We start from the raw sequence: 17527 nt of genomic DNA on the forward strand, positions 1-17527 counted from the left end.
CCACCGGAGCTCCGGCCCGGACCTCCGCGGACGTGGGCGGGGACGGTGGTGCTATCGGCGATGCTGCTGGCCCCCCAGCAGTGGTGGAAGAAGCCGACTAGGGGCCGGACCTCCCGGCCGAGGAGTCACCGGAGGAAGCGGAGGTTGTGGCCGGGCGAGTAGTCCTGGCAAACATCATCAAGATAAGAATCCAAAAAATAAATAAATGAAGAAGACATGAGGAGCTAATCACTAACGTGGAGCTCCGCATCCCCCATCCTACCTGGAAGACTAGGGATTCCCTCCTTCCTGAGGATGGCGCCGCGGGCGATCGGCGGGGCTGCCTCGCCGTAGGCGTCTCCAGCGGCGATGGTGGGGCCTGCTGTTGCTGCTGTGGTGGTGGTAGCGGTGGGGCCTGCTGCTGCCATTGGGGCAGTGGCGGTGGTGGCGCCTGGCGCTGCTGTGAAGGCTGAGACGGTGGCAACGGTGGTCGCTGCCATGGCAGAGACCGCTGCAGCCCCTCAGGCCTCCCCTGCGGCTGCTGCTGGCGATGGGGCGGCAGCGGCGGAGCCCGGGAGCTACTCTACACCCCCCCCCCACTCCATCGTCCTCTAGAGCTTGGGGGCCGGCTCCCCCATGAAGGATCCGTGGCCACGGTGGAGCCTCCGCGACCTGTCCTCCTCGCAGTCCTAGCTGCTCCGTGAGCTGGCTGCCTCCGGCTCCTTCTCTTTCCCGGAGGGTGTCAGGCCTCCATGGCTGGACCTGCCGGGGCTTGGATCAGCGCGCTGGTGGCTGTCGGGCGAGGTGCCGGGGATCCGGATCCCGCGATTGGGGTCGCCCCTTACCTGCAGGACCACCAGGCCGCCCTCGTCGAGGATCGGCAGCGACGCCAGGACCACCGTCCGCATCGCCTGGTCCTCGCACAGGGCCTTGATCCCTCTCAGGAGCACCAGCAACTCCGAGGCATACACCTCGCCAATCATCGCCCGAATCAGGACCTCCAGCTCCATGCCGGATAGATCTGTGTCAGCCCCGCGCATGATCCTGCTGCAGTCGTTCACCACAGTGAACATGCAGGCCATCCTGGATTGCTGTTGTAGGGGAGTGATGCGGCGCCTCAGGAAGTCACCCAGCACCATCATAGATGTCAGGCCGCCCCTCGCCAGACCCTTGACCCGGTCCAGCACTGGGTCGAGCTCCGCCGGTAGGGACGGCCTGGCCTTCCAGCTGCTACGGTCGAGGAGTGGCCCTTCGGTCGGCAGCTCAAGGCGGTCATTGGCATCGGTCATGGCGATGACCCAGTCCATGCGCCAGTCCTCCCACTTGGCGCTGGAGAAGGCGCTGATGTAGGAACTAGACATCCCGTGCCGCAGCTGGAAGTAGTAGGCGCCAACGGCGCACTTGCTCCTCCCTGACCCGACCAGGGCGTAGAAGTGCCTGAAGATGGTGATGCAGGGACGGACCCCCACGAACATCTCCATGAAGTGGATGAAGACGGATATGAGAAGGATGGAGTGGGGGGTGAGGTGCTGCAGCCAGAGCCTGAACTCCTCCAGGAACAAAAGGAAGAAGGAGGAGATCGGAGGGGCCAACCCGCAAGAGATGTACGCATTAAAGAGGATGAATTCCCCCGTAACCAGGTCGTTGAGGGAACTCGAGCCTGCCCGAATCTTCCCGGCTAGTTCCAGCGCGGTCCAACCCAAGAGGCAGCACACCGAGTCAAGCTGCTCTTCACGCTGGAAGTGGCAAGGATGGCTAAGAGGAGACATGGTGGAGATCGCCGCTGATGTGAGGGGAAGGATCGCAAGGATGCAGGAAGGGAAGAAAGCGCCGGGCGCAAAAAGCAAATCGCAAAAGTGCGAGTGAAGATGAAAGGGCACTGCAGCGTCTGGAGAGGGCAAGTGTGAAAAGGTAGCCGATCCCTGCGGCACATGCCTTTAAATAAAGTTGTTCCCCTTTTGGACTCCACGGCGACCGAGGGGAATCCGAAGAGTCGTTCGCACCAAGCGCCCGCCTCTCACACCCTATGACCGGTGGGCCCGGGCCCACCAGTCAAAAGCGTGGTCGCTGGAGGTGGGAGGAAAAGGTGGAATCCGAACCGCCAGTACAGCGGGACGTGCGCGAATAAGATAGGAAGCTAAACTGTTAGGCGCGCAGAACGCGGGCAGTGGACGACGCCTCGGAGATCTCGCCGGAGGGGAAGTCCTTCTTGCCCCTTCGCAATGGGTGCAAGCTGTCCACCAAGCGCAACACTAGATTATGGCCCCACCTGCGGTTTCATACCTCACCCGAGGTGGGCCCGGGGGCCTCTGTCGATACATCCAGACAGGGGTACCTCCTACTAGTGTGTCCAGCCCGAGGGGCGCGAGGTTATCCGTAACCTCACACTAAGCCTCTGGGTGACACGGCGTACGGCCCGGGCCTGACAACTGGAGGGACGGCCTGCGGACCTACCCCCACGCTCTAGCAGGTCCGACGCCTCCACGTACCTGCAAGGACAAGGTGCTCAGGAACGGCTACCACAGGCCTGGACCACCGCGCGATGGTCTTGGACCCCTACGTGTGGAAGCCGGACCCCTAGGGGGCCTGTGCGCCTAGGCCAACCAGTGGGCCCGGACGTCCAATCCCACCGGGGAGGAGGTCCGATGCCGCCACGTGCCCTTGAGGAAGCACCCGCTAAACCAGCACCGCCACGTGTCCGGTGGCAACCAGCCTTCTACGAGAAGTCAGCCCAACTACCGCATTAAATATGGATGGTTGGGGTGCGCGTGCCTGAGATAGGGCATGGGCTGCCCTCTGACACGTTGGGCAGGTATGCTGACACCACGGTAAGCCCGCCAGTTACCGAGGCAACGCGTTACATCACCGCACCGCGTGCGTGGATAAGGGGTGTGTAGTCACATCACAGCGCCGCGCGCATCAACGAAGGGGTATTATGACCTGCTGCAGGAAGGCCACAACGTGCGCTGCTACAGTGCGCAAAGGCTACAGCACGGCAGGTCAACATAGCCCCTTCGCCTGTCAGCGGGAGCTGACTCTACAGTGACAGCACGACTCCCACTACGCATGTCACTGGCAGCAGACCCTGTGCTAGCGAGATGGCACATGACCATACCCAGGTGGAGGATACGCACAGGGCCAAAGAGGAAGATTTCCGAATCTGTGGCATTTAAGGCTCCAATGTGTACGTTATTTAATATGTCACCAGGTCCACCTGTCGGGACCCTGCTCAGTGTACGCGCTTCCCTTGATCCTATAAAAGGGAGAGCGCACACGTTAGAACACATGCTCTCTCAAGTTCCACAAGTTCACACACACTAGGAAGTTGACACTCACGCAGTGTCAGTTATTCCTCACCAAAACAGGCAATATATCTCACAGTGGACGTAGGGTTTTACATTCCGGCGGCCTAAACCACTCTAAACCCTTGTATGCTTTTCGTGTTCATACGCCTCTAGATCAAGCATTCCTTGACTTGCCCCAACTCATCCTAAACTAGGATTAGGCGGGTGCACTCCGTCACCCGACCAGAGAAATCCTCCGACATGCTTGTTTGCTGTTTGCTCGGCTCGATTTGATGCATTAGCACATGAAGAAGGTGCCATGGTTGAAGAGCAGCATGCAGGGTTGCAGGCGCCGGCGTGCTCACGGACACCAGGTTGCGGTCGTGGTTCGCGAGGATTAGGATGGGATTCCGGATCCGCGGCCACAGCCTACAGATGCAATCAAGTTTTTTTTGAAGGGGAGATGCAATAAAGTTCGGTGGGAGCTAGCTGTTAGCTGCCTCGGAGCCTTCCGCAGCTGGCTGGTGGCGCAGCGCTCAGCTGGCGGCACGGCGGCGGCGTCCCCGTAGATGGCGGGCCTGAACGGATGGGAGAAAAACAAGTGGATAAGTTAGGATGTCTCAGGGGTATAATCGTCAGCTAACATGGTTAAACAAGGCGGAAGTTATAAAATGAATTGGAAAGAAATGAAAAGGCATTGTAGCGTAATACCTGAGTTTGATAATGGCAATACAATAAAACCCATTTTTGAAATGGCATTCCAACGAAGCCCGCTTTTGAGAACGGTGAATTTGCAAATTTCTCGTACATTCATGCTAAAACTATAAACTATGAAAAAGTAAAGTGCATTCCATTCACATGCAATTCAAACACGTAATAATGACTTGAAGTAGAAATTGTTGAAGGCATAGATCTTGCGGCAATAGAAACTTACAAATATCTAGTGTATGTAAATTGTGGTGATGATAAGGCATCTTACGTTGTTTAGTGGATTCTAGATGATCCCGAAGGAATTTATATCGCATTAATTAATGACGTGTCTGGACCTTGAGGGCAGGATTTTCTAATATCATTTGTTGAAGGCATGGATGGCTTCATACTTAGTTGGTTGAACTGAGTATAGTGTCAAACTAGATGTCATATTATGCTTTGTTTGCTATTTGTTCAAGGATAAAAGAAATTCTAAAAGGGCATGGTTTGGGGCTTTGGACTTTGGAATCACATAAGCAATGAAGAAACTTGGTTATTCGAATTAGGGATGAAAACAAATCAGGTACGAATGGATATATATAAATACAAATACAAATATTTATTTTTATTCGGATTTGGATACAAATAATGTTAAATGTACCGGATATCAATATTCATCCTATTCTCATAACATATATTTGAAGCGTCCCTTCATCCGAGGTGACTAAATGTGATACAAATATCAGTCTCAGGAGGTTGATAACACATTTATTACATCAGATGGTTCATTACCGTACAAACCGTCGAGGTAGCGGGCACTGTAGCGCCACTATCAAGAGGGACAATATAAGGACTACAAGCCAAACAAAAGTGCCAATGAAATCTAAGATAACATCAGAGTCTTGCGTCATGGTAAGCTTCCTGTGGAGACCCTGAACCACAGGCAAGGTTGGGTGCAGGACGGCGACCTACTCGACGTCTTCAGGAACGAAGTTCGGATCCTCCTCTGTAAAAACTAGGCAAGAGTGAGTATATGCGTACTCAACAAGTCCAACCACACCCACGGAGGGGGATAATAAAGATCATGCACAGGATATATCAAGGATAAGGCTAGGCTTTATTTGCGATAAAGCGAGTTTTTACACATGCAAGGGTTCATTTAATAAAAGAGTTTTCTCAAAATATTTCTGTAGTATTCGAATAATAAGTGGGGTTGATCCTACACAAAGGATCCAAGTTTTAATGCTATCGAACTCCACATCCACAGTAGCTCATGGCACAACTACCGGACACTTTCAAAACAACTCACGCCACAAAACCAACCATCTAAAAATGTCTATTGAAGTGACCATGCCGTAACTCGTCGAATACTGAGGACACGGCTATTCGAATAGATTTTACACTCTGCAGAGGTTGTACACTTTACTCACAAGTAGGGTACCGCACTACGAACACCTTAGTATCGCTGCGGATCCTAACAAAGCCATTACCCACCTTAGCTGAATCTAACTAGCCAACACGGAAGCAACCATGGGGTTAATGATCTATTAACAAAGTCATAACCGGGACATAACTCACACAGATCGTATTCCTTCTCCATGATCTCCCGTTGCTCACCAGCTCTCCTTTTGGCTAGCAGAACAACTAGTGGGGTTTATGCTAAGCCGTTGCCCACACAACAGTCGAGTGGTTGTACGATAAGTGGGTTAGGCAAGATGACACCTCAATTCATCCTTACATTGACAAGACGGACTTCTCCCAACCATGCTCAACCACAAAGGTACAAGCTCACCAGTGGCATTTCACACAGGAAACACCATCCATCTCATCAGATTATATCCTTCTTTTATTTTTCCGAAATCCCATTTTATCTTTTAAAACACTCACACCTTTATTTTTGATAAAGCGCGTTGTGGTCATGATTAAAATATAATAAAGGAAATAAAAGGTCCTAAGCATCTCTAGCAGTAGTTAACATCCAGCAGAGCAAACCCTATATAGACGTTAATCTAGGTCATCAAGGAATCATCATAGCAATCAAGGGGTGGCTATCCAACCATGTCTTGCAACAATGCATTTTATAAAACAGGCCAATAGGTTGTGTTTATAAAACTGGGATAAATATGCATCAAAGGATGGGATTGGACTTGCCATCCTCAAAGCCTTCCGGAAGCTCCTCTTCAAGGTACGGGTCTTCGGGCTCCGGCTCACGGTCCTGCTCCTTCTCGGTCACACCGTCGGCTACGACACACAAACAATCACTCAATAAAAACAAAGTTCACCGACGAGCTTAAAAAAGAGAGGGAAATAGAGAGCTTCGATTAAAAAATAGAGAAGACTATTATATTTGTCGGATGTGGATCTTGAGACTTGGAGAAAATATTTGATGCGTGGTGGAGTTTGGAATCGATTCGGAACAAAATGTCGCATGAACTGATGAGTTAAAGGTCATTTAGGGAGTAGTTTAAAAGGCGAGGACCTATCTGTAATGAAATAAAGAGATAGAAGGAGCTCTGGTTAAATATTTGGGAGAGGGAGATGGAGGGCTGCGGATTATATAAGGAGGAAAAGTGGAGGGGGTTATGCATAAGTCTGCCTTTCTTCTTCCTCGAGACAGAACAGGAGGGGGAGGGGAACGGTAGGGGGGACGGCCAGGCCATGGGCGCCAGCCCCCTGGTGCATGGCAACGCCTGGGGAGGAGGGAAAAACGGAGAGGAGGCAATGGTGAGCGGCGGCGGCGAGCTGCAGCGCGAGGTAGAGGAGGGGAGGTGCTAGAACGGTGTGGGCGGAGTGAGGGACGGCTCGGGGGCTAATTTATAGGCCGAGAGGGAGAGGGGAGATGGCCGGCATGGGAGGGTCACGGGCAGTACAGGAACCTCGCCATTAATGGCGGCCGGGATGCTCGGGGACAAGGCGCAAGCTGCGAGGGCGAGGGGATGGGACGGAGATGGGCCGGCGCAGCAGCGGATCGCACGCCGGTTTGGCGTGCACGGGCAGCAAGCACGCAGCGGCACAGCGAGTAGCAGCGGCCGCGACGGCCGTGGCGTGACGCGGGCGGCGTGATGCGAGCGCGCGTGCACAGCCAGCAACGAGGGCAGCTGCGGGTCGTGTGCTGGCCGGCGCGTGCGCGCAAGGAGCGGGCTACAGCTCAAGCAGGCAGCAGGCAGCACAGGGGAGAAAAAGAAAGAGGAAGCCAGCACCGGAAAAAAAAGAGTCTGGGAAAAAGTTAGAAGAGAGAAATAAAATGGATTTGAACAAAATATGAGAAAAGAAAAGAGAGGACACGCGTGCGGCACTGACGATCGCGGTCGGGCAGGCGCACGCGGCTGACCGCGACACGATGGTGATGCGACGGGACGGTGGAAAATCAGGGGGTGGGCTTCGGGAGCTCAAGCGGCGGAAAAGGTTTAAAAATTTTTTTAAGTAAGTGATTGGTAATGCAATTTAAATAAGATAAAAAACGCGGGCGTTACAATATTCCACTTGAGTATTTGGATACAGATACAATACGAATACTGAATATCCGGATATAGATACAGTTCAATTGCATTTAGTCTTTGAATGCTTTTAGTCGGACAGATCCACAAATAATATCCGTATCATTTTCACCCCTAATTTCAATCATGACATACTCGTATGAATAAATTCTTAAGTCTGTCGAAGCCGTTGCTTTTAATTTGGTTGAGACTCCATTGTGTTGGTTCAAATTGCTATCACTTTCAACGCATCAATATACCATTAAACCATCATAACATCTTGTTTTTTCCGACCACCGCCTTCATCAGGGAATAAACCTTCACATACGAAGCTTGGGCCACTCAAATCTCATGGGGAAGAAACGAAGATAATAGTGAAAGGGGAGGGAAGTGGAAGGGGATAATAACTGGTTGCGATAGGGTCTGCACATGTAAAAGTTAAAAGTAATAGGGAAGAGGGATCGAGATAGTTCATTGAACATTGGTTCCGCAAACAACAGTCAACTGTGGTTTTAGATTTCTAAACTCTTTTTTTTTAGATTTACTCCTCGTCAATCGATTGAAATATTGCTTATCCATAAATCACCCAAATTTATACAAAAAATTGAATGAAGATGAAGGTTTCAGGGTTAGGGTTAGGGTATTTGGGGTTTGGGGCTTACCTTGATGCCCGGTTGTAGGGGGAGCTCCGGGGCGGCTCCCCAGCCGGTGGTGGAGGCGGGAGAGACGGCGGCAGAGCGGAGGCAGCAAGGGCGCCGTCGGAGTCGGATGGTGGAGGATCCCTGGTGGGCGGTGGAGGCGGCGGGGCGTCTCGGCCAAATGGGTAAGTGTTTGGTCGTGGAGGAGGGCGGCGGAGGCCGCCGGAGCCGAGCGAGCGGCGGCGACGGGGGAGTCGTGCAGGAGGAGGCGGCGGAGCGGGGGTCGAGACCCCACGAAGAAGATGAATAAGAGCGGACGGGGAGGAAGAAAAAAGAGATAAGGAGGATGGTGTAGATGAGGGTGTAGATCTGAATTGTTAGATGCAGACCAACAGCTGTCAACGGTGACCAACAGAAAAAAGAAATCTCGGTCGATTGATGAGGAGACGGATTTTTTTTGCGGGTATTAGATTTCTAAACTTTGATCATGGTCACCACGCATTAAAAATATGTACACCATGATATTATAATTCTTAGGGCCTGTTTGGATCCTTTGGCAAAAGGGCAAATAGCAAAAAATTTGCTCTTTTTTTTCCATTTGGACCCAAACACCCTATAGCAAAAGGGAAACAGCAAAAACATATGGCAAAAGAGAAACAGCAAAAACAGCAACCCTATCTCGCATCCCGCCCGATCCCGCATCCGCCCCACCTTCGCCAGTCCGCCGCATCCGCCCGACCTCCGCCGCGCGGCACCCCCGCCGCCCGGCGCCTCACCCCGCCGCCCGGCGCCTCCGCCGCCCGACCCCGCCGCCCGGCGCGTGACCCTGCCGCCCGACCCCGCCGCCCAGCCGTCCGCCACCCAGCCACCCGACCCCGCCGCCCAGCCGTCCGCCACCCAGCCACCCGACCCCGCCGCCCGCCGCCCAGCCACCCGACCCCGCCGCCCGCCGCCCAGCGCCCGACCTCGCCGCCCGCCGCCCGACCCCGCCGCCCGGCGCCTCCGCCTCTAGGTACAATACCAATCTGTGCAACAAGTACATGACATATGTTGTTTTATTGTTGATTTTCTTACTAACAGAAAATTAATTTTGTAGGGAAGTACTACCTAATGGATTCGGGATATCCAATCGTGCAGGTTATCTTGCATCTTACAAGGGGACAAAATACCATATACCAGAGTTTCGTAATTCCACAATGCCCAGAGGTACGAAAGAGACCTTCAATTTTGCTCATTCTTCACTTGGCCTTTGGAGTTTTAAAAATGAAGTGGAGGATGTTGTTGAAAGTGCCAAGCTACCCACCGGCAAAGCAAGCCCGAATAATTGTAGCATGCATGGCATTGCATAATTTTATTAGAGAGAGTAAGCTCATGGATGAACAATTTGATTGTTGCGACCGTGATGAGCACTATGTTCCAGTTGACGCATCAATGTCACAAACATGTACACGGGACACGGGACGATTGGATGAAGATTGCAACATGAATGAATTTCGAGATCAACTGGCCAATGCTTTGTACAATAGATAAACTTTAGAAGTGCAAATTTGTGTACTTTGTATGGAACTGTATGAACTTTGGATAAATAATTGTATGCACTTTGGTTTGGACTGTATAAATTTTGGATTGTCAATTTTATGCACTCTGTATGAAATGGCGGGAAAGAGGTGGCGGGAAAGGGGATAGGAGAGGGAGAAAAGGGGTTTAAATGAGCTTTTGCCAAAACTTTTGCCATTTGGATCCAAACATCCCTAATGGCAAAAATTTTACCACTTTTAGCAAATGGCAAAATTTTTACCCTTTTACCCTTTTGCACTTTGAATCTAAACACTACCTTAATGTAACCCAACCGCTTGTGAAATGAAAATGCAATACTCCTACTTCTTGTTATGTGCAGTTACAGTGATCCTATTTAAATGGTCGATGATCCCACTGCGCAATTCCAAAATTTTAAATTTCAAACAAGAATATCGTATCTTCGAGCCGCAAGTTTCTCGGGGCAGAAAGAGGGATATGTACGTCAGAAGGCGTCAGGCCGTCAGCCTTCCCCTGGAAGCCAATCGGTTTCCAAAGGCACCAATCTTCCTCCGGAAGGAGCGCAAGTCACAAAACGAAAACCACCCCGCACCAACGTTAACCCCCACCAATCTCTCGCCTCGCCTCTCCTCCCCACTCCCGATCTCCCCACGCCTCCTCTCTTCCGCAGGAGGAACTCATCGCCGCCATATCGTGGCACCAATACTACTCCAACTCCTCCGCGTCTTTCACCTACGGCAGCAACGTCCACTCCTACGACCCCTACTTCGACGACGACGGCGACGTCAAGCCGGCCGTGGTGGAGCACTGGCGCCGCGACCAGGCGGCCTACGGCTTTCCCTGCGCGGTGGAGGACGACGTCAAGCCGGCGAGGCCCGCGAAGCAGCGCCGGGCTCCGGCGGGAGGAGGAGCAGGGGGTCGCCGCGTCCACGATGGAGACGACGGGACCGTGCTCTCCTGGCCCGCGGCGGAGCAGTTCCGCTCCACGCTGCGCACGCAGGAGTCCCTCGCCGGCCTCCGCGCCAGGTACGGCGTCCCCGAGGGGTTCGGCCTGATCCCCGCAGGCGCCTCCCAGGCCGCGTGCGACCCGCCGCCGCCGCCCAGGGGCCGCGGCGGGGCGGGCCGCGTCGGCGGTGCCGATCTGCGTGTACGCGCAGGCGTTCGCTGCGGGGATGCGCCTGCCGCTGCACCCGTTCGTCGCCGGCGCCCTCGCGCACTACGGCATCGCGCCGTCGCAGCTGGCACCCAACGGCTGGCTCGTCCTCGTCGCCTTCACCGTGCTCTGCCATTTCCGCGGCGCGGGGGCGCCGTCGCTGCCCGTGTTCCGCCACTTCTTCGGCCTGGCGCCACTGCCCAAGGCTAAGGGCTGGTACTCCTTCCGCGGCAGGGAGAGCGTGCCGGCGCTCTTCACGGGGCTCCCCAACTCCACCAAGACGTGGAAGGAGGAGTTCCTGCTCGTGTCGCCGCCGCCCAGCGCGCCGTGGCGCTGCCCCGTGCGCTGGGGCGAACCATCCAAGGAGGCCACCAGCGACCCGGTGCTCACCGAGGCGGAGGCGGCCGTGGCGCGCCGCCTGGCGCAGGGTCACGGCGTCGTCGACCTCAAGACGTATCTGTCCGAGAGCAACCTCGTCGCCGCCAAGATAAGCCGCGTGCCAGCGTGCTCTGGTACGTACCCCGTCCATGTACAGTCACATTCCGGGAACAGAAATTTTGCAGTACAAATCTTGAAATGGTTGGTTGTTTTATACGCGCACCGTGCAGGGACGGAGGCTTCCCGCGTCCAGCCATCGCCCCCGGCCAAGAAGAAGAAAGCGGTGGCAGCGGCGGCTGTTGGTGCTGGTGGTGGACCTAGCGGAGATACTCTTCGTTCAGAGCTTCAGGCGAAGGAAAGGGCTCTCGCGCAGGCCAAGGGCAAGATCAGTAAGCTGGAGGAGGAGCTGGGCAAGGCCAAAGCGAGGGAACTCGCCGAGGCACGGCAGGCATTGGCGTACGAGCGGCAGCTCAGGATGCAGGTGATCAAGGCTGAAGGCGGCAAGGGTGCCGGGGCCGGCAAGCGTCGCCGTGGCGCCCAGTGATCCACATCGACGTCGTTCTGCACGCCCCAGCCCGCAGCTCGACGCGAGCCGGCGATCGAGACCTACAATGGTTTCCTGTTTCCTCATTTTGTAGCATTTTGGGAAGGTCTTTTTAGGAGTCCGCTACAGGTTTCTGCATAACCTGCATTGACGACAATGGGAAGGTCACCGTCGAACGAATATCCAGTAGGATATGTGTTTTTTGCCAAATTCCATTCTTGCATTGCCAACAAAACTAGTTGAACACTTGAAATTGCTTACAAGTATGGACCTTACATGCGAGCACGTTTCTAAGATGGTACGTGTGCTGGCCCATGCCTGATTGTATCCCAGAAATCCCATTTTGTTTGTGTGGTTCCTGGAGTTTCAGACTTCAAGGAGTTGCTCTATATGCATCAAGGATATAATTTGGGCATGCCATGCTATCTGATAATGATACGCAAATAAAAAAACAAAACAAAGCTATACCAACCTAGGAGGAAACAGGCACCGAAATTTGCCTACTGGGTGGTTTAGCCACATTTAGGCATACATCCACACACTCAATCAACTGAGCTAGTCAACTTTCTGTCATGTTACGCGATTATTAGAACAATCCGGTGTCTCCATCAATATGCAGTTCAACACAACCATTCTCATCTCACATGTGACAAGAAAAAGGATAGAATTGTTTTCTTGAATAGTTAGTATTTTTTCTAGGATTTGGCCATTGGAGGAGGGAACATATACATTTAAACCTTTATTCTACTGAATTGCTTAAAAATCCAAAGAATGCCGGTGTCTTTGTTCATAGTAAGAATACATGTGCAAATATACAGAAGAAGATTTACACAATGTTGAACAAATGACTACTCTATTTGAAGTTTTTTTTAATTGTGGCACAAAGTGATGCACAGAGCAGCCACAGATGGATGAAGACCGATACACTAGCTGCTACCTCCTTAGTCCTTACTAACACATAAATGCTGGAAACTAAGCCCAGTTGCCTCATAGCTCTAGGAGCCTTGTGGGGCACACCAGAACGAAACACTTCACAACACCAGCTTCCGCTTGGCAGCTCCTGTTATCCACCTCTGAATATTTACAAGACAGCACCATAAGTTTAATGACAGATTCTTTTATTTTTTGAAAGGATAACAGAAGATTATGTTTAATCACAGCACCTTAAGTTTTGACAGATTTTGTTTAATGGCAGATTCTAGCAACAAGGAAATGTGAGAAATATTGACTTGTTAGCAACAGTTCGTAGAAACAACAATTTCTAACCCCAGCAATAAAGACAGCCAATGGGAATCAGAAATCTTGCAAAGAATGTACCAACTACTACTTTGCAAGTTCAGACAAAATGTCATAGTTTCATGTTAATATCTTATTACTAGCAACTGTGATCTTTTTGTTGAGATTGCACCAGCAACGATGTTTCAGCTCAAGATGAGAAAAAGGAATGCTTACATTGATTGTCCAACTCGACTTTATTGCATGGCCAACTCTGCTACTCTGGTGAGTTTTTACTCTTGTCAGATATCTGCTGTAAGTCACTAATGGCTGATTCCCTGTTACTTGTGGAGCTATCAGATGATGCCATTGTGTTTGATTGTTCGTTAATCTTCCCTGTGGAGGAGCTGCTTGAGTCATCGTCCATGATAGATTGAAAAGTGAGCTGGAGGGAATACAAAATTAACCCCACTGCGTTGATTCCAAAGACAGAAGTTGCTAGGTAGCACAGGCCAGTGATAATTGTTCTGAAAAAATAGCAGCATTTTTAGAGTAAGGAGTGGAAAGCCAACTGAGAACAAATAGCAAAGCAGATGGATTCGCACCTTATTGTGATTGTTATCTGCCGAACCTGAAAAAAGAAAAATTGGATTCTATTAGATAATGTGTAGGTAGCTATAACAAACCCTACACTTAAGTTATGCTATAAGCATACTGAAAACAATGACATACAAACAAAATACCTTGTACTGTACCCTGTATGGTGTACATATTGTAAGTATGAGAGAAAGGGCAGTACTCATTTCAGAAGACAAAAACCTCAATTAAACTGATACCCTGTTAGATGATATCCATATACAATATTTAGCTTCAAAGACCACCTACTAACATACAACGAATCAAGAGAATTAACTGAGACACGTGTTTAAGGGTTTGTTTGGTAGAGCTTCAACTGGAAGGCTGGAAATGATTCTTAGCTGGAAGTGAGTCTGTGGCTGAAAGTAACTCTGGTGTTTCAGTTCATTTTAGGGAATCACTCCCACAGAATCACTCAAACTGATGTGTGGCAGAGCTCCCCTGGAATCACTCTGGGAGCTCTGCCAAACAGACCCTAATGCTAGATAGATGGCATCTGAATACATACTACTTCAGTCATCTGGTAATAACGTAATACCATATATTAACAGGAGTATAAGACAGTACAGTTCACCCAATAAGAATGCCTCACCAGTTAAAAACCCTACAATGAGACAGTTTTTCCAAGCACCAGGTTTCATTGATTTTTGATTTTTTTGGCAGTGGATGCCAAACACATCAAACCATAAAACTAAAAACAACACTTCCCCTATTGCACAGCAACCAGTAAAAAAACTGACTGTTCTATGCATGAAAAGAACCACACATTTTCATCAACAGAAATGACAACATACACTTTGCAGAAAGAACCGTCACTTTTGAATTCTCAACTTAGACCACACATTTTCACAAAAAGAACTAAAACACTCTTCAAATTCAGATGTAGCATTCTGTTGTATTTTTGGCCCATGAGATGAGCTGATTTTATCCAATATGGAAAACTGCTAAGCATGCACGATTTTGTACCACATTTCAAAGGCATGTGGTGGAGAGCACTTTATAAGGTCGACTTTCTTGTCAAACATCAAAGCAAGAAACTCATGGCATTCAAAGACTTGGCTCAAATAGAACCCATGTGTGTATCTGTGTTTTATTAAGTCAAAATCACGTGACATGTAACTTGACGCTGAGCAGCTAATCCAACCTTCATTTTTTTTAACCTTCCTTTGAGTCGGTCCAAGGGGTGTACAAGACTGAATATTCAGTGTTGTTACTGTTTAGTTGTGTCTTATTGACAATTACTAGAGGGTAATTGCAGCGTTTCTAAAAGGATATGGAGACATCCAGGCCAAAACGATCAAATCCTCCCTTCCTCCATTCTTCTTTCTTTGTTCTAAGCATCTGAGTTCTGGTGTAGTGCTGAACTTTGCCAGCTCGTCTCCTCAACATGCAGTAGGAAGGAGGATAAACCGCGATTCCATTAGGATATATGCAGTCATTTTTCATGTGGTTAATTGACCTCCATTATTTTAGCAAAATTTCTTCTCTCTATTGTTAAGAAAATATTTAGGATGGCTGTTAAATGACAAGTATCGTAGCAAGCAGGTTTGTTGACAGTAGAGACCTAGAAAGCCTTCTAGTCCTTGGCATGTGGTCAATTTAGGCCAAGCAGGTGTAAATGGCACTTCATCAAAACGAAGGCCTAGTATGGGCATTCCATAATATCCATTACTACCTATGTATATTCATCATGGAAGGCACATACATATCAAACTCATTTCAAACAAATGCTTAACATCTTATTTAATTTTACGGGCATGTAGAATCAGGTCCGATTTTCAGTGAGAAAGATAAAATTGAAGCACCCAATATTGGGCTATGGCACAATTGCAAGATTGTTGTTTCTCACAGCTTCAGAGGCACCACTAAGTAGTCAAATCCTAAAACTGGTGCGCAGGAACAGGAATGGTAACAATGGAAACATAGTAGGAGTTATTGTGCTTGAGCATATTCAAAATATTAACACCCAAACATTCAAAGTCAGGCACAAAAAATAAAGTGTGCTCATCCTTGCTCACAATTAATTAAATTGTCTTTCTCACTGAATTTTTTGTTGCCGTCCCTACTTAATTTCCAATTCTAACAAAACAAACTATCACAAGCACGGCATAATCCAGTATTGTCATCAAAATCGCCAATCATAATGGCATTGTAAGCACTCAACGAACAAAGAAGCGACAAGAAAAGGATTGTGAAGAGCTGACCGAGAAGCTGTCGGAGATGGTCTGCCGGTTGAGCGCGGCCTCTATGGTGGTGCTGAACTTGTAGAGAATGACCGCGATGACTCCCGCCGCTATCCCGCCCAGCAGAGCCTGTATGGGCGACGGCGGCTTCTCGGTCTCGATCGGCGAGGCGCTCATCATCCTGAGCCCCTCCAGGGCCTCCTCGGTGAGATTGTTGGGCTTCTTCACCCCGCTCGACCGCACCCTCTGCGGCAACGAATCAGCCACGCCAAGAAACGCATCAGCTCTCTGTCGGAGAGCGCGTGAGGCAGGACGGAGAGGGAGGAGGGAATCAGTAGAGGCATTACCAGCTCCTTGGCGCGCCGGGCGCGGCGGCGGAGGGAGCGGAAGAGGAAGATGGAGATGGCGCCGGTGAGGAGGAGGCTGGTGGCGGTCTGGAGCGTGGTGGGATTGTCATCGGTGGAGAAGAGCATCGGGGCGCGGAGCTCCACGGGGCCCTCGCCTTCGACGTCGACGGCGCCGGCGTCGGGGGGCTCTGGCTCCGCCGCGGAGGAAGGTGGCGGCGGCGGCGGCGCTTCAGCCTCAGCGCGGATGGTTGTGGAGCGGCGGAGGCGACGGCCGGGAAGAGGGGAGGGAGAGGCGAGGGGGAGGCGGCGAGTTGGGGAGAGGCGGTGGAGATGGACGCGCGGGGAGCAGGGGAGCAGCAGCATGGCGGCAGTGGAGTCTGGAGTGGGGCGGAGTGGAGGGAGTGTACGGGCTGTGCAGCGAGAGCGCAGGTGTTTGGGAGCAAGGATAATGGAGCGAATTGTTTTCGAAAGAAAAAAGTGCGAAAATAAAAATCCCGAAACTGAATATTCGGGCTTTATCTGCTATATACGCCCTTTTTACCTGACCTATATCTTATTTTTCTTTCGCTGACGTTCTGAATCTCATTTGAACAATAGGAAGCAAATGTCAAAACATGTAATTTACAGTTTATGATTGCACGCGGATTTAAGTATAGTCATAAACACGTCTTTGAGAGGATGGTTGTATTGTTGCGTTGAGGTAGCTTAAGCTTTCATTGATTGACATGGAAAATTAATTGATTTTCCACTAGAGTCCATTTGTATTGTAATAGACACATTGATATGAAAGAAATGGAGTTCATTGTCAACTCACCTTAATATGGGCAAAAAAGAGATAACCATATTACATTTTCATTCAACAAAGATCGAAAATATGAAACTAAAGGTGTCTTATTAGGGTCTAGCAACTCTAGGCACATTACTATATCAGGTGCTAGGGTCAAAGTGGCCAAACGTGGTCGCAGTCCTATTCTGGTGGATATAGGAAGAGAACTTCTTTAGTCTCGCCTAGGCTCCATTTGAACCCTAGGTCCGCCACTGCGCATGTGTTTTATATTGCATACTTTTAAGTAGATACCAACGATTCAGTATTTATTACATTAAAGAAATTACAATCCCTTATTTGCAATGGCGGGCTGAATGAAGAGTTTCGTGGGAAGCTCCTCTGAAACGGTGGTTGTTTATAAAATAACTACAAAATATATAAGCTTATCACGTTGAACTAGGTTTAAGAAATGCAAACATATCTGTTTTGATCATAACATGTTCTAATAAGTGTGAAACCACACCACTTATGTTGTAAGGAAACTGTATCTCATGTCATCACCCATACCAATCTCCTATGCTTGAACCATGGCAGTTCTAGTGACTAGTGAAAACATATTTTTCAGTTCCAGTTTACAAACGTTAGATATTGTTTGGTTTGATAAACCACCTCATAGAAGATGAAATAGTTCATTATAAGTCC

General features: G+C 50.1%; 2 protein-coding genes across 2 annotated transcripts; one reads left to right on the plus strand and one right to left on the minus strand.

The window, feature by feature from the left end:
- The first annotated feature begins 8197 nt into the window (after positions 1–8197).
- LOC112896428 lies at positions 8198–12002 on the plus strand. The gene is made up of 5 exons (XM_025964397.1): positions 8198–8252; positions 9205–9377; positions 10274–10629; positions 10679–11268; positions 11365–12002. The coding sequence occupies exons 1-5, from the start codon at positions 8198–8200 to the stop codon at positions 11676–11678; spliced, it is 1488 nt and encodes a 495-aa protein (XP_025820182.1). The 3' UTR covers positions 11679–12002.
- Positions 12003–12387: 385 nt separating this feature from the next.
- On the minus strand, positions 12388–16482 carry LOC112878795. The gene is made up of 5 exons (XM_025943010.1): positions 16060–16482; positions 15734–15958; positions 13499–13524; positions 13131–13420; positions 12388–12751 (listed from the first exon to the last, which is right to left on the minus strand). Exons 1-4 carry the CDS (start codon positions 16420–16422, stop codon positions 13171–13173), a joined length of 864 nt encoding a protein of 287 aa, XP_025798795.1. The 5' UTR covers positions 16423–16482; the 3' UTR covers positions 12388–12751; positions 13131–13170.
- Positions 16483–17527: the final 1045 nt, after the last annotated feature.

Source organism: Panicum hallii, chromosome 1 (assembly GCF_002211085.1).
Source record: "Panicum hallii strain FIL2 chromosome 1, PHallii_v3.1, whole genome shotgun sequence".
NCBI classification, from domain to species: Eukaryota; Viridiplantae; Streptophyta; class Magnoliopsida; order Poales; family Poaceae; genus Panicum; species Panicum hallii.

Coding starts and splice junctions, on each gene's coding strand:
- LOC112878795 (XM_025943010.1), bottom strand. CDS start 16,422: ATGCTGCTGCTCCCCTGCTCCCCGCGCGTCCATCTCCACCGCCTCTCC. Junction 15,959..16,059: donor CCCGGCGCGCCAAGGAGCTG/GTAATGCCTCTA, acceptor TCGTTGCCGCAG/AGGGTGCGGTCGAGCGGGGT. Junction 13,421..13,498: donor CAGATAACAATCACAATAAG/GTGCGAATCCAT, acceptor CTATTTTTTCAG/AACAATTATCACTGGCCTGT.
- LOC112896428 (XM_025964397.1), top strand. CDS start 8,198: ATGGTGGAGGATCCCTGGTGGGCGGTGGAGGCGGCGGGGCGTCTCGGC. Junction 8,253..9,204: donor GGGGCGTCTCGGCCAAATGG/GTAAGTGTTTGG, acceptor CCAATCGTGCAG/GTTATCTTGCATCTTACAAG. Junction 11,269..11,364: donor CCGCGTGCCAGCGTGCTCTG/GTACGTACCCCG, acceptor CGCACCGTGCAG/GGACGGAGGCTTCCCGCGTC.